Source organism: Neovison vison, chromosome 3 (genome assembly GCF_020171115.1).
Source record: "Neovison vison isolate M4711 chromosome 3, ASM_NN_V1, whole genome shotgun sequence".
Taxonomy (NCBI): domain Eukaryota; kingdom Metazoa; phylum Chordata; class Mammalia; order Carnivora; family Mustelidae; genus Neogale; species Neogale vison.
Genome location: NC_058093.1, coordinates 73,582,644 through 73,609,339, shown reverse-complemented (window position 1 = coordinate 73,609,339; position 26,696 = coordinate 73,582,644). Strand labels below are relative to the sequence as shown.

Sequence of the window (26,696 nt, the reverse complement as noted above, 5' to 3'; positions counted from 1 at the left end):
GGAAATGGCAAGGTTTCATTCTTTCTGATGGCTTAGTAATATTCCAGTGTATGGATGTGTGGATGTGTGCGTGTGTGTGTGTGTGTACCATATCTTCTCTATCCATTCATCTGTCAATGCTGATGGACATTTTGGTTCTTTTGATAGTTTGGCTATTGTGGACTTTGCTGCCATGGATATTGGGGTGCAGTGTGTCCGAAGGTCACTACATCTGTATCTATGGGGTAAATACCTAGTAGTATAATTGCTGGGTCATATGGTAGCTCTATTTTCAACGTCTTGAGGAACCTCCATGCTGTTTTCCAGAGCAGCTACACAAGCTTGCATTCCCACCAACAGTGTAGGAGGGTTCCCCTTTCTCGGCATCCTCGCCAACACCTGTCATTTCCTGACTGGTTAATTTCAGCCATTCTGATTGGTGTGAGATGGTATCGCACTGTGGTTTTGATTTGTATTTCCCTGATGCCGAGTGATGTTGAGCATCTCTTCATGTGTCTGTTGCCCATGTGTATGTCTTCTTTGGAGAAATGTCTGTTCATGTCTTTAGTTTCTTGGGTACTGAGTTTGATAAGTTCTTTATAGATTTGGGGGCACTAGCCGTTTATCTGATAAGACATTTGCAAATATCTTTTTCCATTCCATAAGTTGCTTTTTGAACTTCATTGGCTTTCACGGAGTAAATTGGTTTCACTTCGTGGTTTTGAAAAGGTTGTGTTTGTCAGTTATGAAAATAGATCAAGCACTTTCCTCGTTCATTTCAGTTTGCTGAGTTATGTCCCTTTGAGCTGGGGATAGATTATCACTATTCCCAGGCGCCTGAAGGGCTACTCATTTGTTTGCCTAGGTGGGAACTCCCACAAACTACATTTTGGACACCCGCTGCATTTAAAATTAAAACTCATCTCTGAGACAACTTCAGTTTCCAGCCAATTGGTTCCTATGGTGAAGGAAAAGCAGGCTAACTCCTCCTGTCCTCCTAAAATCTATTCATTAGGAAGTGACCTAAGTAATCTAGTGATTGACTGGAAGTGACTGAGAGAAAATATATAAAAAAGTATATCAACAAAGCAGTGCATAGGGAAGAAGCATGCAGAGAACACGCCCAGATCTGTGACTAGTTATGGAGTTGGGAGATACGACACACTTGTATACATATATTTACATGTGAGTATATAGTTCTCCAGAACTTGCTCATCTTTTTAATCTGATGGCTCCAAACTCTTCTTTAAAGAAAATGGAAAATGGTCCTCACAGGCAGAAGTCATGATTTATCTGTGACAGCATTTTAATCAGGAAGCATATAGGAAGTCGAGAGTGGGCAGGGAAGCATCAGAGCGTGTGCCCCAAGAGGAGACTAAAGCCTGGTTAGTTAGCTCTGTCCTAGCAGGGTATCTTGAAGGAACACATTGACATCTGATTCCCGTGCTTTCTGCTGTCTTTGCATCCTGCTGGGGATCCATTAGCCTGCTGCTCAACATCTTTGGAGGGAGAAAAAATAGAAAGGAAGAAAGAAGAAAAAGAAAAAAAAAAGACACCATCAAACTTTGAAGTCATTGCTGCACCAGCCTTAGGGGTAAACAGAAAACCTGATGTGGCAACATCACACTGAGCTTCTCTTTGCAACAGCAAGCAACATCTCTGCCCTTTGTTTTCATTCACGACTTAATCAAACCTCAGTGTACCTAGAATCTCAATGATGCACAGAGGTGTTATAAATCTTCTGTTGTTAAGGGTTGAGGGATTTAATTTTTATTATGAACGTAATCGTATTTTCAGCGCATCCCAAACAAGTTCTTGATTTGGCTTTTTTCACAGACAATGCCGAAGGGCTTGACCTGGACAGGATCTAGCCAGAATAATTACCCGTCTCCATCAGAGGAAGGAAGATTCTGCGAGAGTATTGCCTCTTTATAAAAATGCCATGGGGTTCCTGCAACAGGCAGAGCTTCTGATGTTCTGATTACAGTAGCTTTTGACTTTTTTCTGCCTCCAGTTGTAATTGCTGTTTTGAAAAATACATTCACCTGAAACAATTATTAATAAGCTCTCTGAAAGAAGGAAGGAAAGAATCTTTAAAATATAACTAAAATTGTAAAGAATGGGAATTAGAATTGATAAATTGGAAAAGAGGCTATAAAGTGCTAGGATGATTTTTCTGAACTTTTTAAAAAGTTCTTTAAAAACAATTTAAAATTCCCCAGATGGCTCATGCCTTCTGTCTAATTTTTTAAAAAAGAATAAGTAATGAGCTGCGGAGTGACTAGTTAGAATATAACTAATTATATTCTATAGTGACTAATATAACTAGTCACTCTTTCTCTTAAAAACCTATAGGGAGGGGCGCCTGGATGGCTCAGTGGGTTAAAGCCTCTGCCTTCAGCTCAGGTTATGATCCCAGGGTCCTGGAATAGAGACTGGCATCGGCTCTCTGCTCAGCAGGGAGCCTATTCCCTACCCCGCTCCCCGCCTGCCTCTCTGGCTACTTGTGATCTCTGTCAAATAAATAAATAAAATCTTAAAAAAAAAAAAATCTACCTTAAAAAAAAAAAAAAACACCCTATTAGGAATAGAATGTGGATACAGGGAGGAGTTATTTCATCAGACACTTTTTTTTTTTTAAAAGAGGACACCACCCAAATCAGTTTTCTATAAATATTTTAGTATTCTTGTGGATGAGAGGAAGAGATAGTTGGAGCTAATTTCTTACTAGTCTTTACAAGGAATGACATTGTGTGTAACTCAAAAAAACGAGAGAGAGAGAGAAATAACTTCCTACATTCTCTATAATTTATCCATTTGGCTCCACTTTTCCTGGTAATTGGGGGAGGGGAGGCAGTCAGGGACTGGTACTTAAACTTGACAACTAAAATATCACAATTTTTTCTGGTTAAAACCAAAATGTGAATAATTCCAAACTGAAGCTATTTCTTCTTCCCTGCTGCCATCTGGGGCCGGGGGTGCTCCCCTCTCCCTGTGAGCCCTCCGTGAGCATCCGGGAGAGGGACCCAAGCACACATGCTGCTTGTTAGGTCTAACCGGGCTCTGAGAAGTGGCCAATCAGGGCTTCGCATGATGCCTTGCTGGCCTCCACGTGACCGAGGGTGTGACGTGCACTTGGTGCAGGCCCCGGCCACTGGCTGTGGCTGCTAGCGTCTCCCGGTAAGCCCCCACCAGCTTCCTCTAGTCAGATCTAGTCAGCTGCTTCTCTCTTCAAGTGCTCAGCTCCTGTGGACCACCCACGAGCTCCCAGCTACTTTCTCCTCACCCCGCGGCCCACACAACTTCCTCTGTCCTTTCTAATAAGTTGTCTGAGGGCAGTGCCTGCTTGTTCTAGGAAAATTCTATCATTTTCCTGAATTAGGCTCTGAGAGTCAAGAAACAAGCCCTCCCTTGACTGCCCCCCCACCAGGCTTTGTCCCCCAAGGTACAGAGAGCCAAGATACTCACTTCTCATTTTCCCTTCCTCACCACCACCGCCCCCCTTTCCGTCTCTCTCCATTCCCTCTTTCTCTTCTCTCTTTCCCGCTCCTCCTCCTCTCCCTGCATTGCTGCTTTCCCCCTGCTGCCCCCCCTCCCCAGCATGGAAAGTTTTTTAACTTCTTTTTTTGTCTGATGGGAGCTACCCTTATATGGTCTCCCCTGTGCTGTCTGCACTAGAACTTTGTGGTCAGACTGGGTGATCTGACATAGCCAGATTTGGTTCTTAATAGGTCAAGAATTCTGGGATATAGACCCCCCCTCTCTCACCACACAAAGCTGGCATTCAGGATTATAGTCTCTCAACGCCAAACGCTGACAGTTTGCCGTTTCTGACAGGAACTGCCATTTGCCTGCAGGAGGGGCGCCTACTGCGTTAATGGGTGGGAGGCCACGGGCATGATGATTCAAGCAGAACAAAAACACATGGGTTTAAGATTTTCAAAATATTGTCCTTGTCACATATTTTATACCTAAATCTGAGTGCTGATAGTAAAACCCGTTTGCTTCACAATTTTCCAGGTCCTATCACTCAAATACAAATGGCAGAGAAATGTGAGCATTTGGAAGTGTCTGTCTTAGGCAGTTTCTAGGCCCTTCCACGATGGCCTGTCCTCCGAACTTTGGCCAGTGAGCTTCCTTTGAAAAAATTGGATCACGGCTCCCCCTGTTTAAAAACCTCGGTTGAGGTTACCATCTGTAAGATCCCTCCTGGATTTCTTGCTTTGGTGTTTTGGGGCAACTTCCTGAGGCCCCCAGCCTCTTGGCCTCATCTGCTGGTGGCTCACCCACTTCCTCAGCCAGGCGCCCTTTGTCCCAAAGCACAGGACTCCCAGCCCTCTTCTTCCCTGGCCTTTGCTGTGCTTCCCTCCCTCTCCTTTCTACTTGGAAAAGCTTTCCGCCCTCTCGATATTTCTGTGGCACCTGTCTGTCTCTTCATAGCCACGCATTAACGCTCCATACTATGAATGTCTGGCTGCCTTCCCCAGTAGACTGGTTTCTGGGGACCATCATATTCCCAGTACCCAGCACAGGGCCCAGCACTGCTCCACGAACGTTTGTGGAACAAATGAATGAAGAAACAGAGGAATGCATGATGGGTGCAGAATTAAGTATAAGCAGCGGAATGTGCAGAGTAGGGTTTATAACATCATGTTAAATTATCATCTATAAATATATAAAACCTTTCGTCAGAGTGCGCACTGTTCTATTCCTGCCCATAATCCAAAGTATATGGCCTATGATATCTTTTTAGAAAGTGGTTTAGTTCTCATCATGGTTGAATTGGCCCTTAATTCTCATATAAAAAGGCCAGTTTATAGCCGTGAATTTTTCCGGGTTTTGATTTTTTCAGCTAGGAAATACATGAGATTTTCTTTTAACCAGCACTGGAAGAAAATATAGTCTTGTAGTTATTTTAATATTCACATTGAGAGAGCTAGCATATAGATATGGATATATATATGAATCTCAAGAATTTATGTCATGCATTGTATACATGTGATTTCAACATATACTGAATTATATTCAAATTATAATACCATAAGACATGCTAAGTTTGTTACAATTAAAATGTAATCTTTCTTTGACTTAGAAGGCTTTTCAGATTTCACATTTCCTAACAGTTACCACTACTACAAGTGTCAGATAATCATGTGCTGCGAAGAGGGAAGTGCTGGACAGGGCTTACTAACAGAACAGCATTCAAGTTCACGTCGCTGCCTGCATCAAGCATGGTATGTGACAGGTGACGGCGTCTCACACCCTTGGCTACCTCTCAGAGTTCTTCCTGAATATCTGATGTGCCAGGATGTTTGATTTTAGAGAGAATTTTCTGCCTCCAAAAATGAGTTTGGCTTGATAAAGCAACCAGCTCCATGTACATTTTCTTGTAAATAAAATGGACCTGATTTGTTTCATTTCATGCAAATCTAAAAAACACTGTTCTTTATACAGTAGCACTTAATCTATTCCTATTCATGTGCATCTTATGAGTTCAAAACTGCCATGATGAATCCATATTAAAATGCTGTAATCTGGTTTAAAAAAAAAGATAATATATAACCTCATAAGGCTTCTGAAGGTAGAATTTAAGATAAGATCTACTTCTCCTTATCTGGCTGATCAGCATAAATAACTCATTGGAAAGGGTTTCTGCTTGAGAATCAAGAAGTTAAAAATGATTTACCTCAAGTCCATAGAAGGCCTGGAATGTTGTCTTATGTTGCTTCCCAGAACCTCTAGAAAACATATTTTAAAAGCTGATTTACCTCTTTTTCATGGTTCTCTCTTCTTTGAATCTCTTCAGGAAAAGAGGAAAAGAAAGAGGGAGAGTGGGAAGGCAGGAGAGAGAGAGAGAGAGAAGAAAATTGCATTTTTCCACCAGGAATGAATCAAGTCCTCTTTTAAAGATTGTTTTTTGCACTGTAAGTGCCTCTCCGAAATTTCTGCAATTTAATGTGCATTTGGAAGGTCAGCGTGGCTTGAGCTCGTGGGAAGTGAGGCATGAGATAAACATAAAGCATTCTTATTATGCTATTGCCAAACAGAATCTTCTGTACTACTCGAAATGTTTCCTAAGAGAATTCAAGGAGGCACTATCTGGATGACCAGCCATCACAACTCTTATATTTAATTATCTGAGCTGCAGCCATAAAAATATGAAATAAATCACTCAAGGCACATTAGCTCATCTAGCAAGCAGAGGCTAGATGGCCATGTGGCCAGAGAGAGCAAGTCTCTCCACCTCACAGACCAACCAATATGGCAGCCCAAAGGTTGACTTGTTAGCCAGGGTCTAAAAACGAAGTTGAAGACTTCTACGAGACTGAACGCTTGGAAAAGAAGATATTCAGTATTAGAGTCCTGACAGACATGGGGTATCCTAATGCACATTTTTTTCAGAAAGCAAATATTTGTTGAACACTGACTATGTTTACAAGATATTTTTAGAGATACAGTTTAATTTGACCCTAACTGTGAAGAAGAAAATACTTCATCCTGGATCTTATAATGTCTAATGGTCTAAGTTTAACATATGAGAAAAGTGAAAGCTACAGAAGTTAATGGACTTAATTCTAGTGAAGCAGTTAATACAGAATAGAGCCGGAAATTCGAATCCAAGTCCTCTCTGTCTTCTTCTGCTGCTTCTTCTCACTGTACTGCCCTGAGGAAGTAAAAGCTGATTCAGTTCTGGCCAGTAGCACTCTTTGTGAACTTCCCATTTACAGAATGAAACTCTGAATCCTTCAGAGGGGAGGATACAGGGACCAGAGCAGGGATTCCAGGGAGAGCAATTCCTCGAAGACCAAATGGGCTCATGGATTCTGTTTAGCTGGTTACTATAGAAAATTCTCTCGAGGAACATGTTATGTTAAGCTGTTCTTGACCTAAGACTTTCCCTTGCAAAGCAGGTTGACATTGCCAATAGAAGAGGGCAGACTGGCCTCACTAGTTATCTCCTTATCCTTCTGAGAATTCCATTAATATAATAATAAAGGATTTTTTTTAAGGTTTAAACTTTCTTGGGTATTGAAAAGAAGGTGAAAAATTTTTGAGGAACATGATATAAAAAAAACCTAGATTCCCTTGAACAGACTGTTAGTATAAGTAAGGATGTTAAGGACTCTGCTAACAAGGAAATAAGGAACATGGTGGAGAAAACATATCGCCTTCCAGAATACTTGAATCATTAAGAGCAGGCTGTTAGGAGGACCTCGCATTCTCTTCTTCCTGTGGTAATAACCCTTTATGCTATTGTCCACATGGAAACATGAATTTACCCAGAGACACTAGTGTATTCTGTTTTGGTCATTTAACATAACGTTCTAACACGTACCCATGTTCCTAAGCCAATTTTCATGTTATCCTTTGAAACAGCTGCCTGGTATTCCAGTCAGTTGACTTGTCATAATTTATTCAGTCATTACCTACTTTCTTTTTTCTTTTTGCTAAAAGAGGTAATTCTGAAATGAACACCTTTGTTCAGTACTTTATTGACTTATTTAAAACTATTAAGCGTGATTCAAAATAATAAAGTTGTATTTCTTTTAAAAAAAAAAAAGCTCTCAAGGACAACAGAATGTGAGAAGACATTAGATCTCCTCCAATATTAAAAGTTGGCAAGGAAATAACATCCCAGAAGGTCTGCAGATGAAATTGAGCTGATCTGTCATTCAGAAGGCGCTCCTGAGAGGCTTAAGACTCGGAGGGGCCCAGTACACCCAAGAAGGGGGTGTATTAATTTTCCAGGGCTAAGAAGTACAACAAACTGGGTGGCTTACAACAACAGAAATCTATTCTCTCACAGATCTGGAGGTTGGAAGCCCAAAATCAAGGTGTGGCAGGGTTGGTTCCTTCTGGAGGTTCTGAGAGAGAAACTGTTCCATGCCTTTCTCTTAGCTTCTGGTGGTTACCAGAAATCCTTGGTATTACTTGGCTTCTGGATGTATCACTCCAATTCCTGCCTTTCTCTTCATGTGACATTCTTCTCCCATGTCTGTGTCCCTGTATCGTCATATGGCCTTTCCTATAAAGACACCAGCCATTGGATTTAGGGCTTGTCCAATCCAATATGACTTCATTTTAACCTGATTACATCTGCGACGACCCAGTTTCCAAATAAGGTCATATCCCCAGGTAAGAGCGGTGAGGACTTCAGCATATCTTTAGGGGAGGAGTGGGCACAATTTGATCCACAACAATGAGGTGATGGCATAAGCCTGGAAATAAACAGAAAGGTTAGAAGCCAGTGAGTGGAACCTCAGTAAACACATGGCCAAGGTAAACCACCTCTGTCCCCGCTGCCAGGAGACCAGAAAGCTCTTCCCACAGAGCACTCATCCAGAGAATTCATGACTGAAATTAGAAGTCTGTAGAATGACTGCCTGGGCCCCCAGTTGCCCTTCTACCCCACACCCAGGATGCCAACAGCCAAAAAGCCCAGGAGCAGAAGAATGGGATTCTTCTTGAGAGAAATGGTGGCCTCAGAGAAAGGATCTGCACGTACTTGCACTTGGGACGCTCTCAGTGGGAGTCAGCTCCCCGAAGGTCGCCCTTTGAATGAAGCTCAGGAGTCAGCGCGCACACAGCCCCCCATAGCTTCTGCCCTTCTTGTCCCGCCAGTCACACAGCCTGGGATCTGTCTTTCCGTGCCTTGTCCTTGAGTTATGCAAACAGAGAAGGACCACTGGCTGTTTCAGGAGAGCCTCCAATATGAAGGAGTGGAAGCAAATCAAAGGACGCGAAGGGAAGAAGGAATTCAGAGTATACAGTAAATACAAAAAAAGACAACTTCAAAAAACCTGGTATCATCGGTAAGACCGGAAATACGTTATAAAACAAGACCAGGTGCTGGTTATTATTTTCTCATTGCCACATCATGACTTTTCTTCTTCCTCTGGGTCCTCTTTCCCCACTCAGACCTTGGCACACTCAGCAGGCCCTCTCCAGCTTCATGCCTTCAGTCCCATCCGCAAATCAACTGGGAAGTTATCCTCCTAAAGCAAATTTGATCGTGGGTCCTTCAGACCCAACCTCCCTCCCTGTTCTTGGAGGGAAAAGTCAAAGCTGGCACGTCTGACCTTCCTCTGCTCACTTTCTCTCCCTCCTTCCTCCATCCCCTCTGCTCTAGAAGTAACTGGCCACCAGCCATTTCCCAAACTGCCACTCCACTGGTGTGACACACGCGTGTGCACACAGCACACGTGCGCGCACGCTCGCACACCATGCCTTTGCTCACACAGCTCTCGCTGCCTGCACTACCTCTCCCTCTTCTTCCCCAGCAAACCCTACTCTTCCTTGAGGAATCCGCTCCGATGACAGGCTCCTGGTAAAAGCTCGCTTTTGCTCCCTGGAGGTAGAGACAGAGCCTCAGGGCCCCTCTGCATTTTCCTTCATTAGCGCATTACACTGATTTGCATTCATCGCATCTGTGGCTCAGCAGCAATGCCTGGCACAAGCGGTGCCACCGCCCTCTGCCCTCGTGTAGGCTGTTCGTCAGCTGCGGGGAGAACCCACAGGATGGCCTTGGCAACACAGCCAGCAAGGACGGGGGGCAGAGACGGGAAAAGAGTGGGTTGTCCCCGCGCTGCTGGGAAGCCCTTGCCTCCCCTCTGCGGCGTGTGCTTTCCGCGTGCCCTGAAATAAGCCACCATTCCCAAGTTGCCCTGTGGCGGGCGTTAGCATTTCTGTCTTTATTTCACGGCTGAGAAAGTAGGGAGGTTATACTAGCTGTTCACAATCACCCCGGTTGATTAGGGGGAGTTTCAGCCTACCAGCCGTTGCCTCCTACAAGCAAAGGGAAGAATAAACTACAGAACCATAAAATAACAGAAAAGGAAGAGTAATTCTCCAAGTCCTTGCCTTCCTATGTCCTCCATAATCTTAGTGCTACAGATGGTCTGAAAGGCCAAAAACTAAGTAGGAAAAGAGAAAGAGAACAACAAATACCCACAGAGGAAGGGACAGAGTGAAACAGAAATGAGACCGATGACAGGCCAGTAGTAGCCGAGTGTTTTTATAAGTATCCTCTTTCAAAGCCACCCTCCACACTTATAAAATCTAAAGCTTGCTATCCTCCAACTTCTTTATTTTAAAGATTTTATTTATTTCACAGAGCACAAGCAGAGGGAGGGGCAGAGAGAGAGACAGGTGCAGACTCCTCCTTGAGCAGGGAGCCTAACGGGAGCTTGATCCCAGGATCCTGGGATCAGGACCTGAGCCAAAGGCAGTTGCTTAACCAACTGAACCACCCAGGCACCCCTCCTTGGATTTTGTATGGTGATCACCACAAGCCTATATGTTGGACGGAAAGTATCTCCACTCTGCTACATTTTAAAGGTCTTTGGTCTTACAAAGGGAGTCTCTTCTTGGAATAAAGGGAATTGATGACAGTTAATACCAACCTTTCCAAGAGTCTGAACCGAGGGAGAGGAGGCGAGTGGAAATACTTTGGGAAGAATAAACATGATAGGTTAATGCCCTCCATACATGTGAGTCATTATTATTGTTACTATCATTAATATGACCTCTAAGTGGCCGGTGTTGTAAATTGGAATAACAGCCAAACTGCCTAGCTTACTAAGATGTTATGAGTCTCTAATAACATTACTGAGCATGTACTACGTGCCACGCACCAGTCTGACCTTCCATGCATTATCAGATTCAATCCACTTAGGGGTAGCAAGCCAAATACTACTATCATCCCCCTTTTCCAGATGTGAAAGCTGAGGTTGGAGAGTTTCTGTATCTTGCCCAAGAAGACACAGCTATTAAGTGAAAGAGCTTAGATTCTTTCTGCTTCCAAATCTGGACTCCTGCTGCCCCCTGAGAGAGAGAAAGAGTGTGTGTGTGTGTGTGTAGGCCTTAATGTGCCACAAACTTCACATCCGCAGTGGGTCACTGTACACGAAGACAACATGCTGTTGTGATATGAAGATTCTTGACAAGAAGTGAGCTTGCAGATAATCCGTAGGTTGGGAAAGCGGAAACTTGAAAGGTCACTTGTGACCTGACTTAATAGTGGCAGAGCTGGTTTACAGCCCAAGACTTTCGACCTTCAGTGATGGTTTGTCCCAAAACACCCTGCCATCTATGAGGAAAGTCTGAAACGTGTTATCTCAGAGTGTTCAAAGCTATCCTGAAGGGACAGATTTTGAAAAGGAAGTCTACACGCATAGTGAGGCAGAATTCCAGCAAGCAGAAAGCTGACTGAACCAGGGAGTTTGTTTTGAAGGACAGCATGGTGAACCGAGATGCCTCGGAGAATGGGGGAAATGGAATGAAAAGTCAGCAAACAAGGTAGAAAAGACAGCCCTGAGAGGGCCTGAGAAACTGAACAGAAAATCTGGAGGAAGATAAATGGATAATTTAACAGCCATTCAGTTTTTAAGAAAGACAAAGAACAAGCTACATTGCATCAGAAAAGGCCTAGAAATGATGATGGATGGGACCCTTCAAATGAGTGGTGAACACAACAGAATCACAGTTGCCTGCCCAATTCCCAGCTGAGGGCAAATTTGAGGAACTAAATAAGGATATGAGACTGATACGGATTGAAGAGTTTTTCAAAATCTATTTAATGGCCAGGCAGGGGACATTGATCGCTTCTCAGAGGAAATGTTTAGGATCAATGAGGTAGTGGGCCCTTATTTGTGATGTAGGGGGGAGAATGGCCTGGGGGAGGGGGTTATAATATCGTCGCATAACATATACATAACAGTATCGCCGTGTACTTGAACGTCCTGAAATAATTTTTGAGTTATGGAGGTGAAATAGTAAATTCTTTTGATCTTCATGAACTAAGCATTTCTTTTCTTTATCCTTGTATCTGTGAGCCTTCTTTCACTATTAACCATCAGGTAGATGATGTGTTATTTAATAAGTATCACGCATGACTGAAGATTGCTAGTTCCTTTATCGGTTCATGATAAATTTTTAATAAAATATTTTACTGTTAAATACTTTATACACATCCAGTGAACAGAATTCAAAAGGCACGAAAGTATTAGAGAAAAGTGACCCTTCCTCACATTCCAGTCCCCCAGTCACCTCCCTTGGGGGCCACCACCTTTAAAGACCTTCTTGTGTATGCATCTAAAGGAGGTCTTTAGAAAGCATAAATACAGTGGGGTTTTCCATTGTTTTTATACACACTGCTTATACACTTTTTTTAAAAAAGATTATTTATTTATTTATTTATTTGAGTGAGAGAGAGAGAGAGAGAGAACACAAGGAAGGGGAACAGCAGAGGGAGAGGGAGAAGCAGGCTTCCCGCTGAGTGGGGAGCCTAATGTGGGGCTTGATCCCAGGACCCAGGGATTATGACTCGAACTGAAGGCAGGCACTTAACCAACTGAGCCACCCAGGCACCCCATATAGTATTTTCTAATACAGCATATATGTGTGTGTATATATATATATATATATACACTCTGCTCATATATATGTATATACTTGTATGCATGTGTGTACGTATATATTATGTATGTGCACATATATGAGCATAATATATCCTGCCCCAGACCATGCTTTTTCACACTTAATATATTTTTGAGATTTTCCTGTTTGGTGCCCAGACAACAGCTGTTGCCATCTTTTTGATGGCCACAGGGTATTAGATTTTAAAGATAAAGAATAAAATATTTAACCGATAATTAATTAATTACTTAAGAACACCGATGCCATTTCTCATAGTTTGCTACTGTAAACATTGCCCAATAAGTATCCTTGTAAATGCATACTCTTCACACTTTATTTGAAAGATAAATACTCAGAAGAGGAATTTACTGGCCATTTGGCACACAAGCATTTGACGTCTTGATAGGTATTGCCAACTCTCCTTCTGTGGGGTATGAACCAATTTATATTCTCACCAGGAATATGTGAGGGACTCCTCTTTCTACACCCTTACTAACAAATTACATTATCAAACTTCTTGAATTGTGCTGATAAGATAGTGTAAAGCCTATCTCTTGGTTTTCATTTGCATTTTCCATATCGTAAATGAGTCTAATCATATTTTTAGATAGACTTGTCAGGAGCAGCTAGTATTTTTTCTGTAAACTCTTCATATTTTTGCCATTTTTTTCTATTAGGCTGGTAGTCTTTTCTTTTTGATTTGTTGGAGCTCACTATATATTAAAGAAATAGACCTTTATCTGACCAAAAGTGGCAGATATTTTCCCCAGGTTGTCATTTACCTTTTTTCTTTGTTTATGCTGTAGAGAAATATATCGATTTTAGGTAGTCTAATTCAGGACTGTTTTCTTTTGTGGCTTTTGGATTCCATGTCATACATAGAATGAGTCTCCTATTGCAAAAAGATAATGAGAGAGTTTTTCTCAGAACATCTTTTAGTATTTTATGGGGTTTTTTTTTCTTTACATTTGTACCTCTGATTCATCTGACTGTACTTTATTTTGTTGAATGTGATATATGAGGTCATAATCCAACTAGGTTTTCAGATGGCTCCCCAGTTTTCCCATCAGCTTTTGACTGGTGTTTTTCCTTAGGATTTAAAAACTCACTTCCATCATATGCTAACTTTCTTTAAATTTAACTCTATATTTTGCCTTTCTCTTCTGTTCTATCAATCTGTCCACCTTTTCATACTATCTTAATTAATGTCTTTTATAATGTGTTTGAATGATAACCCCAGTTTCACCCTTTTTTTCTAAGAATGCTTGTTTATCTTTCCATGTAGTTTTAGAATTTAGTTCTAGTTTGTCATTTTATTGGGCTACTTACTTACTTTTTAAAAAGATTTCTTTCTTTCTTTCTTTATTTGACACAGAGAGATCACAAGTAGGCAGAGGCAGGAGAGAGACAGGGAAGTAGGCTCCCTGCTGAACAGAAAGCCCGATGCAGGGTGAGATCCCGGGACCCTGAGACCATGACCCCAGCGGAAGGCAGAGGCTTAACCCACTGAGCCATCCAGGTGCCCCACTTATTTACTTTTAAGTGGTTCCAAAGTTGAAAGATAGAAAATCGTTGCCCATTAGGAAGTTTCTATTCATAACATTCTGAAGTTCCCATCCTTAAACTGCACGTCAGGAATGTAATAAAATAAATACCCAGTGTTGTGGTCCTGCTGTCCCCCCACACAAAAACTTCTGTATCATAGCTTTTGGGAAAGTTAGCAATGTAATTAAAGAAGAGCCACGATAACATGCCCTGGACCAGATCTTAAAATGACCAGCTTGGCCTCTTTCTGTGGACAAAGAGAAGGTCAGCTAATGAAGAAACATCCTCCTCATAGACCCAGTGGTGTGCAAAATATTCCTTTTCTTCTCTCCCTAGTCTCTCTCTCCAAACTCTCACTTTCTTCATTATCTTATAAAATGAAGAAAGAGAATGTTCTCCTTCCATACAGAGAGAGACCACCAACTAGAAGATTTTTGTCCCAAGGATCTTGCATTTCTCATGGATGCTCTGGCTCTGGGGCTCTGTAGATGTGGGACATTGGGGTGCATGGGCCTTAAGCGGTTTTTCCTCAGCCTGTGTGGTACTGAGCATGGGGACACCTGTAAAGCCTCACAAGAATTGTTCCCCAGTCATCTGCATGGTATCCACTATATAGTTCATCAGTACCAATAATTAGTATTTGGACTCCTTTGAAATGCTCAAATATAAGCTTAAAAAAAAATCGACGATCAAAATGCTCATGGAGTATTCTAGAATTCTGTCTTAAAGGCCCCATAGCACCTTCCTCAGAACACCATTCTCGCCAAAGTCATGGAATTGCAGCTCCGTATCTGTACGACCCCCGCCCATGTAGGCACTCTATCCGTTCTGTTCGGGGAAGCCTAGGACTCAAGGTACTTGAGAAATCCACACAAAATGTATAGAAATCCACACAAAATGTATCTCAATAAACTGAAAATGTTTAAATTGTCCTTCTTGCACATTGAACTTGGCCAAAATAACCAAGTCTATGTATTTCTATAAAATCGCAGATGGTGGAGTTTTACCGGAAAACATCCTGGTGCACGGAGCGGTGTGGCTGAGCTTTAGTTACATGCTCCAACCACCCCTGCTACGAAGCCCCATTCATCAAAGGCTGTGGCTTCTGGGTCAGCAGCCGTTCCTTCCAAGTCAGATGTTGCCTACACCGTGAACATGATTGATTAGCTACCAATACGCTCTAAAAACCCAACCAACAGGATAACCTAGGACAGTATCCTAGAGGGGCTCATTATAACAGAAGAGACGGTTCTCCTTGCTCCCATTTACACAAGCTGTCTTTGGGCCTGCCTGTTATTTACTACTTAAAACCCTTGTTTTATTTTCCCGGGGCAGGAGAGAGTAGATGAGTCACAGATAAAAGAGTCACTGTCTACGCCTAATGTTTGGGAGATGGTGTTTCTTCATTACTCAGGGAGGCTGTCTCCATCCTGTGGGTTTGTCCTGAAACAGTGTCCCAGGCCCCAGAACAAAAGAGTCGCCCCTCTCTCCTGACACTGCAGTTAGGTGAGACAGACACCTGTCATTCCCAGCATCCCAGTGAGAACCCTTCATGGGAAGACACCACGGGCTCTGTACTCAGGCAGGCCACGACTGACTTTGCAGCTACTCTGTTTTTAACCATGTTCACACTGGTGCCCTTGACTTAATTTCCCCCAATCTAAGGATCCTCATCTGTCAAAATGGGGTCAATAATACCAATCTCCCCACATAGTTGTGGGGTTTAATCAGCTCACATACGGAGAGATCCTCAAATGGAGCCTGGAACATGGCTCAGCGGTGAGTTCATTTTGGCAAGACAGGTTTTCCCGTCTGTCACCGCAGGCACATGGCAGCCCACAGAACTGACACTGACTCGGCCCACAGACATGTTTCATTCAGTTGAACGCAGTTTTTAACACTGTGAACTGTCCAGTTTCCCGGAGGCCCCACGATGCCCAGCTGTCTCGTGTAGCCTATTTCATGCAATAACTCTACTGGCCTGTCCCTATAGACATTTGAGTTTAGGACTCTTGCCCGATATGATGGAAATAACAATGCTGTTAATCCTAGGAGAGACTAAAATTCCTGCCTCATTAATTCAGAACGTTAATGTCATTTGTAAATATCATTTTCCACAGAGGAATCCCTTGAGCGTATCAATAAAGTAAGCAAAACACGTAACCTGAGAGGTCAGGAAGGGACTGCAAGCGGAAAGAAAAGAGAGAGAGAAGATCGCTTTCGAGCACTGGAGCACCGGCTTCACACCTTGGAAAGGAAAGGATCTAAGTTATTCCTAGTACCGTAATTAGCTTTCAGGATATTAGACATCGATGCTACAAACATCAGTGTTATAGCTGGACCAGACTCTGCCCTTAGGATTCTCATTATAGATCTGAATCACTCTCACATTGGAATCTAATGAGCTCACCGTGCCCTCTTAATAAGCATTACCTCCGTGGCTTTATCATCTTTACCGCTGTTTGGGTAACTGCTTCACATTATTTAGATTTTAAGATCTCAAATGTCACTAAAACTTTTCAGAAAGATCTGACAATGTCTTTTAGCATTTGTAAAATTTGGACACAGCCAAGCTGTTCCAGCTTCCGAGTAACAGATCTAGAGAGTAGATATCACATGTATAGAAAACTAATTTTCTCAAATGGAGAGAGCATCTCACCCAATATGGCAAACAGGGAGTAATAACGAACTCCCACTAAGGAGAAAGTAACAGCCAGTTGCAGTTTGTCCTTTTTGTCAGAGTTCACCTGGCCCACAGGGAAAATGATGAGTCACGATTCCCTTGGGAAGCTGAAATTACACAGGGCTGCTCACTTGGCCACCAGAGGGAGTTGGCATACACTGTTAGCATTTTCTGAGTCCCCATAACATGGCAGGCGAAAAATGAGCAGCCTTTTAAAGAAACTGGCAGGCTCCTGGGATTCAAGGAGAAGGGAAAGAACTGCTACCTGATCTCGTCAGAGAGGGTCACCTCACTAACTTGGTAAAGAGCACAGCCCAGTGAGTGTCAGCAGCAACTTTGTGTGCTGAGGAAGCTGAGACTTCCTTAGGTCAGCCACCAGTTCAAAGTCCAGTGGTGGGGGTTCAATCTTGAGTAATTCTGGGAGTGACAAGAGGAAAATAGTGACAGCAAAAGACTATTTGGAGCTCAGAAACTCACTCAAATTAGTCTGAGCTGAAATGGGAATTGATTGGCTCAGGAAACTGGTGAGCCGAGAGGCACAGCTGGTTGGGTGGCAGAGCTAAAGCCAGGGGATTCAAAGGATACCATAACATATGTCGCCTTTTCTCGCCTCCTACATATCTTTTGGCATCATTCTCAATCAGGCTTTCCTCACACGTGCTGGCAGCTCTAAGGTCACATGTTTGTTATAGGTATTACCACACCAAAAGAAACATAAAAAGGAAAACCTCATTTCTAGCAGTCCCAGGTAAAACCTGGAGAGAGCTCTGTTTGCCTTACCTTGAGCCACAGCCCCATTCCTACACCAATCACTGGGGCACTCTTGTTGGTCAGGCCTGAGTTACTGTGCCTGCTCAAAACACATGGAATGGATTCTATTATCAGAGGAACAGTAAAGGGACAGTGTAGAGGCTCTGCTGTCTCTTACAGTTCATTTATAACCCACTATCATAAAAAGTTAACTCATAATTCCCTAGTGCAAGGGATCAACTAGAATTCTTTGACATCTGCATAGTTCGAAAGAAAACAGAGACCTATAACATGACATCAGTTCTCTCAGTTAGGAATTGCACACAGCTTAACAGAGATCTGAAATCACAATAGCTTAAACAAAATAGATTTCTTTTTCTCTCTGCTTCAAAATAGTCCGGAGAAGTCCATTCTAGACTGCTATGATATGGTAGTTCCATAGCCATCAGAGACCCAGTCCCTGTTTATCTTTCCTTAGTACATGGCTCCCATACTCAAGGTTGCCTCATGGTCACAAAGTAGCCACTAAAGCTCCAGCCATCATGTTAATAATCCAGCACCAATAAGGAGATAGGACCAAGAGCAAAAGGATACAACTTCCAGCTGAATAAAACCCCATTTAAGAGTTTTCTCAGAAACTCTTCCTCATGAATTCTGCTTATAGCTCCCTGATCATTCCTAATGCATATTGACTGGGAAGGCAACTAGCAATCTCTGTTAGAAATACCAGAGTCCTGGCAGAGTAAATGACTCTGTCCCCAAATGGGGCAGAAGTCATAAGGCTAGAGCCCTTTGATCTCCGCTGCAGTCTAGCCTGGGGAGAACCCAAGAGTACACAGTCCCTGGCCTAGTTATATGTGTAACGTATATAAACGATTATTATTAACTTTCTGACTTGAGCAAATTACACACTAAAGATTTATTTAAAAACTGGTATCTTTAATGTGAATGTTTAAAAACATTTATTCACAGAAGTCTTGGCTTGCTTCTGTGCTCACCATTAGTGTTTGATTATATGTTTTTCGAAGCAAGTTTTAAAAACTGCTGGAAGCCTCCTATGATAGTTAATACATTATCTTAAGCAATTTAATGCAAATTAATTTTTACACAACCTTGAGTTTCAAAGGCCGTTGGACTGGGGAGAGAAGGAGTGAGGTTGAGGAGGAATCTGTTTGCTGCCTCCCATCTGGACCCCACAGCCAGCCCCATCTGTTCTCACATGTAGTAACTAACACTTCGGCAACTCCCCTGCCAAACACACCATGTGGAGTTCGGCTTTTCTCTTTCTTTCTTTCTTTTTACTTAGGAAAATTCTAGAAAGATGCACAGAAAGATGTGGATTTCAGGTTTTCTAGAAGACTTGATGGGATTATTTGGGCATTTCAAAATTCTGCTTTTGTACTCTAACCCATGTTTTCCTTTGGGTTTTATGGGTTTTTTTTTCCCTATCCTGTTTTGTTTCTGAATTCCATTCTCTTTTCATACCATGGTTCTCCTTTTCCGGTGGAGTCTTCCAGTACGTTTATATCAAATGGGAGCCACTGAAAGGCTCGGGGTAGAGAAGGGCAGGCTGGAATCTGTGGCTACAATGTGGATGGCTAATTGGATGGGGGAAGGGGAAGGCAGGCATCTCGGTATGAGAGGAACAGGTTAGAGCAGTTGGGCATCTGATGGTCATCTAAACCAGGGTTGGAGACATGGCAAGGGACTGACATGCAAAGACAGCTTGGAAGCAGGATTAACAGGACCTGGTGATAAGTTTGATTGTTGGGGGGCAGGGGACAGAGGGAGATGTCACGGATGGCTCAGAGATTCCTGGGCTCAACGGTTGGATGGAGGTGCAGAAAAGTGGAAGGCTGGCGAGCCAAATATGCTCCTTAGCCAACTGCACTGCTGCCGTGTGGCGTGGAAAATACAGGACTATGTTAGCTTGAATCTCTGGGAACCAAGAAACGTAGCAGTTCAACAATGTAAAAGTTTGGATTTCCTCCCCCAATTGGCCCCTTCTTTCTGAAGGTGCATACCCTCAGGAGAAGCCGCCTTTGTTCCTCAGAGGTGCTCTGGCCAGTCATGTGAACCCAAAAGAATCTCAGGGCCTGCCACCGCTTGCATGCACTCCTGCCCCTCCCAGTGAAGGTCTGCGCAGAGATGACACCAGCTGGTCACATCATCAGTGATTTTCCATTTCAAGGTACCAACCCTCAAATGGTCTTTTTGACATTTTTCATTCAGAAAGTAAATAATCCTGGTAGTAAAGTGATCATCATATCTTCATAACAGGGATATTGCCTCAAACAGTTGAGATGGGCTCCAAGTCTAATTTTATATTTTATCAAAAAAATTGATATTAAATAAATACTTTATTTTTTTTAAATTTATTTGTTTGAGAGAGAGAGCAAGAGAACACAAGCAGGGGGAGGGGCAGAGGGAGAGGAAGAAGCAGACTCCCCGCTGAACAAGGAGCCTGACAAGGGACTCGATCCCCGGGTCCTGGGATCAAGACCTGATCGAGAGGCAGACACTTAACCCTGAGCCACTCAGGCACCCCAAGAAATACTTTAAATTCATTCTTTTCTACCATGTATTGTACCTCTTAGTTTCTGATTATTTCTCTTGGGTAAGGTGGGAATGAGGGAAGACAGAAAATACTAAATCTTATTGCCAGCACTCTGGAATTATATAATTCAACCATAGGAAATGAAAACCATCTTCTCTCTTTGGCCTTTTAAAAAAATAAATGAATAGTCAGCTCAGATAACTCCCTCAAAGTGGTTTTTTTGTTTGTTTGTTTTGTTTTTTCAAGATTTTATTTATTTGACAGAGAGGCACACAGCGAGAGAGGGAACACAAGCAGGGGGAGTGGGTGAGGGAGAAGCAGGCTTCCTGCTGAGCAGGGGGCCAGATGCAGAGCTCAATCCCAGGACCCTGGGATCATGACCTGAGCTGAAGGCAGACACTTGACAACTTAGCCACCCAGGCGCCCCAACTCCCTCAAAGTTTTGAAAAGATATTAATGACAGAGTTGGACATTTCCAAGTTCAAAGACAAATGTGGTTTTAATTTGCTTGTGCACCTTTACGCCCCCTTCCAACAACAGAGTAGAGGAGTGATGAGTCTTTCTAAGAATGTGGCTTTCTCTTTGTTTATCCCTTTGTCCCACCTCTGCCCCATCATTGGAGCAGTTGAGTTCTAAGAAGTGACTGCGGTCAGCTAATAAGCACACACCAGGTCAGATGACAGCCGATGTGGACAATGATGGCAGAGAGAAAGCAGGGCCAGAATCTGAATCCTAGCAGCTTGGTGAGCTGATTTAAAAAAACATGGTCTCAGGAATAATAGTAATAAGAGAGAATACTATATTTATTTCCCAGGAGGGTCATTCTGGGATTGTTTTTACAGCAGCATTCTGCAGCAGGTCAGAGCATCCTGACCCCATTCTCAGCCACCGGCAGCTGTCTCAGCCTCACCCCTTCTTCCTGCCACTGCTCTGGGGGCAGAGGAGAGGAAGGGCTCTCGTTCCCCAGGGCCACTGCAGTAGGAGCTACAGACACGAAGAGGACAGGCCCTATTTCCACTCTCCGTAGGAGCTCACAGGATAGCCCCCAAAACAGAGCTGGTCAAAACCACTGATAAGGGACTTTCTCTGCTGGCCGTGAGAGAGTGACAGAGGAAAAACATGAAAAAACGGTTTACAGACCGTGGACACAGGCAGCATGCAGTACAATATCGTGATTCCTGAGAGAGGGGAACGAATGAAGTGAGGCCTGCCATTGTCTTCGCTCACTGCTGGAGACAGCTTCCAGGCTGCAGCACAGGGAGGGAAACCGAGGCAGAGCCCTGCCCTCTTACTGAGCTGGGGAGGCAGAGCCCATAATCTGGGGAGGCCAAGGAGGTTGGAATTCCCAGGGAAGAGGACCAGAGAATCTACCAGAGAGAGAGAGAGGGAGAGGCAGAGAGCTCCAGAGATCGCAGAGCCATCTTGAGTGCTCTTCACCACGTGCGTGTGGGGAGGTGCTAAGGCTGAGGGGGAGAAAGAAACAGCAAATGGAACAAGTAGAACATCACTCAGAGCTCACACAGGCTGGGGAGCAGTCGATGCCCCCACCAGCCAGAATGTAAGAGAAAACCCTGGAAATGTTTGAGGTACCAGGTACAGTTCTCAGAAGACTATTGTCTCAGTAGTGGCCCCAGATTAACCCTAGCCTAAAGGCTGCTCTGGACCAACCTAGCAAAGCTTAAAAGCGAGCCTCAAAAGGACCAAATTATTTCCAAGTCACCTAACCACATTGCAGAACAAAGCCGAAAAATGTTTAAAGAAATGCAAAAATAATAAAATAGATTAAATAAAAATCCAGTACACAACAGCATAAAATTCACAATGGCTGATATCCAGTCAAGAATTACCAGGCATGCAAAGAAGCAAGAAAACTTGGCCCATAATAATGAGGAAAAAAAAAATCAATCAATAGGGACTCAGAAATGATACAGATCATGGAATCGATAGCGAAGGACATTAAGACATTTATTATGTTTTATATGTGTAGAGGGGTGGAGAAAAGATCAAGCATGATAAGCAGAGTGATGGAAGATACAAAAAAAAAACAAATCAAACTTCTAGAAGTGAAAATTATGGTTTTTCAGAGGAAAATGAGAATAGATGGGATTCACAGCAGATTAAGCTCTGCAGAAGAAACTCTCAGTGTTACAGCAATAGGAAATTAGAATTCGGTCCCTCTCCTTTCTGTATACTCCAAGTGCTAATTTCTACACAGTACATTTGGGCTCATTCAAGCATCATAGTAATGTTGTTCCACAAAGTTTTGATTTCCCTCCATCTCTGAGAGAAACCTCCAAAATGGTAAGGGAAATCAACTTAATTGAACACACATACACATATAATGTATTGTATGTATGCATATACATGTCATACACATATTCTTTATGTGTATATATTTTCTATATGTGCTTACATATGCCGAAAAGATTTCTTGCAGGATACCCAAGAAATTGATAACTTTGGTTGCCTCTAGGGAAAGAAAGTGTCTGAGGCAGGGATGAAGGGAGATTTTACATTGTACATTTTTTACCTTTTATATACATTAGACTGTGGGAACGTATTACTTGTTCAAAGCATAAATAAAACGTGGAATAAACTGTACCTGGCTGGTCACAAGGGGACTCAACAACAGAGTGAATGGAATCAGGAAGCAAGTGGGTCCCTCAACCACTGGGATGACTGGATGCCCAGGACTATGGACCGGAGTGGGCAAGGATCCAAGGTGCTGTCTGCGGTGGGCCAGGGAGAGCTGGCATAAGCTTGGGAACCCCTGCGTGAGCCAGACAGTTGCCCCAAGGGACAGTAAGCAGAACATCCAAAGTTGGGGTTTTAGGTCAGTCTCAACCCCGACCTACACTTGGAGCAGCACATGAGCCGTCAGTCCTACGGTGCTCAAGCAGATTCCAGCTCAAAGGGCCATTAGGTAGAAGTTACAAGGATACAAATTTCAGTTCAGTCTAAGGAATATGCTAAAATCAGAACCACCTGGAAGGTAGTGAGTTCACCGTCTCTCAGCATATGTAAACAGTGAGAGTCACAGAGGAGATTCAGCATCCCTGGGCGGATCGCGCCAAGTATCTAACCTTTAGAGTCCCTTTGCATCTATATGGAGAGCGACTAGACAGGTGTTAATTGTCCCCTCTCTCTTGCAAAGTGAAGGACAAGTCAGACAGGACTTGCAAACGAGTAGCACTTGCACAGAACTCATCAGGCATCACTCACTGATGAGAAGTTTTTAGAACTATCCAAGTCTTTCTGAATAGGAGGAGCAATACCCTTACTGATGGCACAGGATGGGACTTTTGCTACCTTAGCCTAGACCAGCACCTGCCGGGGGAAAACAATATTCTACTATGACAATTCCGTGTTTAATTGAAGAGACTGTGAAAGAGAAGGACTTCTGAGAAATATGTTCTGCTCCCCCCAACCCTGGAATTTTTTTTTTTTTTTTTTATTCACCGCAAAGGTAGCAAGAGAGAGAACAAAGAGCTAGATAAAGGAAAGAAATCTCCGTTTGGGGCTAAGCCAAATAAACTTAAGTGGTTTAAGGAATAAATTGGTGGAGTAATTCGAATCATGGGCAGGTGCTATGAATGTAATTTAGTAAATGCTCGGGAACCTGCCAAGGAAGAGAAAAATGTGTTGTTTTTGAGATCATTTCCCAGCAGCTTCATAAAAGAAAACTGATTACAGGAATTTAATAAGTAAAACAGAGCCAGAAATATAGTAATCAAATGAGTTTTTAATTACATTTCAGGCAGAAAAAAATTCCAATTTGTGCTCCTGGGATTAAAAAAAATAAGTTCTAGAGAAATGCTTTTGTAGCAGGAAAATAACATAAACACTAATTTCCATAGGAATTATACTAGTCAGTTTAATTAAAAGGCTTGATCAGAGTGAAGAGGAGCCAGTGCCAAACTATACTAAATAAAACCATGGCATTCGTTGTTACCCCCACGCTATTGTCCAAATAAAAACACTGTGCATCAAGCAGAAAGCAATAACCTGCATTTTTCTCACAAAAATAAAGGGGATTTTGATCACTACCTGAGTTATTATGTCGCTATGTTTTATTTTCATATGGAATGGCTTATAAATCTAATTTAGAATTGAATGGTGGCTGGTGTGATAAAGACTGCTTTCAAGAGAGAGAATATGCTCCGTTTAAGAGACATCTGTATGGAAAAAAAGAGAGAGAGAGAGAGAGAGACATCCATGTGAAGGGACCCCATTTTAGCCAGGTTGGAGGGCTCACGGCTCAGTAGGATCCCTGGTTACTTCTGGGCTTTTCAACAGTCACTTAACTAACATCCAGTTGCATTTAACTCCTATCCTGGAGTAAGCGCTATCTGAGGAGATAGATCAGGTCTAATTGTTGATTTGCAGTCCTGGTAGGGAGGGACACCCCCTACACGAAGGACTTGTCTTTCCTCCTTTGGGAGGCTTTACTGTGACCACCCCCTATCCACACATCCTGCTTGAAGAAGGCTGTTCTGGAGGTTTGCTGACATTGCAGTGGCTTTGTTTCCCCTGGGACAGATGGGACACACCCGCAAGGTGTCTCCATGGAGCGAGGGGATCCTCTGTGGCCTCAACATGAAGTCCCAAAGCATTGGACAGGAACACTCCCTTTCCATGGGCTAACACCCCCACAGTGCCACGATCCTTGTTTTATTCATTGCTTTGTTCCATGACAGAGGCCATCCATGTTTTGTAAAGTTGGAAGGTTATACCATTAGGGAGTAGGGGACCCTTGTTGTTTTTTTGTTGTTTTTTTTTTAATAACAAAATTGAGTAAAGGAGAATATATTTAGGATAGTCTCCTGCAAGTAGGACCCTGAATCCTGGGTTGGCCTCCAGCCTCAGCCTGTGGGTCCTCTTCCCTCCGCCCCTCTGCGGCACCCGGCCCTCACCTCCCCATTCCTGTCTCCCTTCTTGCGCATCCATCTCCATGTTCACGTCCACATCTGTATATTTAGCGCAGCTCCCAGATCCTCAGCATGAAAAATGAGCACCTTTTCTTCCTTCAGGATGTTACCTGGCCTTTCTTATTCAGGTGAGTCCACCCAGAACCATCCGTGGTGAAGCAAATGGAAGGTATATCTTGGTCAAAACTGAAGTTCATGGTCTATTGAGATCTGGAGTACTCCGTGGCAGACAACAATAGACATATTAGTAATGTGTGAGCTGGATATTTTGTGTCACATGCATATTTGCTTCTTGTAAATAGCTCTTGTTTACCAAAATAATTATCACCTCTCATTTCTTACAGCCAGTTTCCATTGTCCTCAACAGTGAAAGCTGGAAAATCATGTCAGTGACTCGGGTTCTTCTCCTCCACCTGTTTTTTGTTTTATTTCAGGCGTTGGTGAAGGTCAATGTGAAACTGAAGCCGATGCTGGATTCCGTGGCCGCGAACAGAAGAAAGTGGGAAGAGCTGCACCAGAAAAGGCTGCTGGCGTCTGCTGCCTCTCCCTCCTCCTCCAGCCTCATGCTGGCCGCAGAGGAAGACAGAAACTAACATCCAGCTTCGCTGCCATGGCAAAATGACTGTGTCCTGACGGGCCGGCTTTGTCCAGTCCACAGCATCCCTTTGTTGCTTTTAGCTCCGGACAGAGTCTCAGTTTGCGTGGGGAAGCATGCCTGGGCTTTTACCTTGAAGTGCGGTTAGCACAATAGGAGGAATGGAGCAGCAGGTGGGGAGGGAAAGCCGCCCTGGGGGCCTCAGCTTTCCCTGCGAGCATCCAGGGGCTGAGCCTGAGACAGGGCCGCTGGGCAGAGGAGCCAGGACCTGAGCACAGCCGGCCAGTGGTCCTTCCCAACCCAGGGAGCCCGGAGCAGTGAGGACACCCTTAGCGCTGCTTCACTTCCTAGCTCACCCTTCATTGGTTACAGGCTAAGCAAGGCCTGCCTTTGCATCCTCTCCTGAGCCCTCTTTTGTCCCCAGAATCCCACTCTGTATTCTGTAGCAGTATCTTATTTTTATCCTAAAGCTTCTTAATGTTGGATCAGAGCCTTTAGAATTGCTTAAGAGATAAACTCTATAATTGCCTCCTTAAGAGATAAACTATAGTATCCTTACAAATACCAATCATTTCTAGTTTTCCCCTAAAAAGGCCCATAGTAGGGAGACAACAGATGTGTTTGTGTCACTGGTGTTTATACAACATTCATAACACTGCATTGGGATTGCGGTCACCTTTTTCAGTTTTTTTAAATTAAACCTTCATTGTTGACCAAGCCTTCTCCCAGAAGGAAAGGGGTAATAGAGTTTAATTAAAGGAGGGATGAAAGGAAGTCCGTAGCTGGATTTACCACAAGAAACACATGAGTACTTGGGAACTATTCCCAATAGCAGAGACATTTTACGGACGTAGAAACACGGAGAATGATCAGTGACTACCCTGAGTTCTCTTAGGGATAAATTTTTGTATACTATGTAAGGTTCCCACCAAAACCAACCTAAAGCCAAATGCAGTGGTTTCCAGTTTTTTATTTTTCCTTAAGTGTAAGAAATAATGCTTGAAAAGTGAAGAGATAACAGTCTGGCCTGAAGACAAATACATATTGTCTAGGAAACTAAGTTTATAATTAAAATAAACAATATTAAGTCAATGCAATGACCACAAAACTCCTTTGCTCCCCATTTTACCCGAGACATTGAGGACATGGTTTGATTCATCCAAAGAACACTGGACTAGAAGCTAGACTTCCTACCCTGGCTTTAGCAGGATTGATTGGGTGACTGTTGACAAGTCACCTAAC

At 43.2% G+C, this 26,696-nt stretch overlaps 1 protein-coding gene across 1 annotated transcript in view; it reads left to right on the top strand.

Annotated features, from left to right (window-relative positions):
• The window catches only part of PDE11A (phosphodiesterase 11A), a 390,916-nt gene extending 364,220 nt beyond the window's left edge, over positions 1-26,696 (top strand). The window contains exon 20 of the mRNA XM_044242405.1: positions 25,294-26,696. Coding sequence (XP_044098340.1) covers positions 25,294-25,452 — 159 coding nt within the window. The 3' untranslated portion in view covers positions 25,453-26,696. The remainder of the gene's footprint in view (positions 1-25,293) is intronic.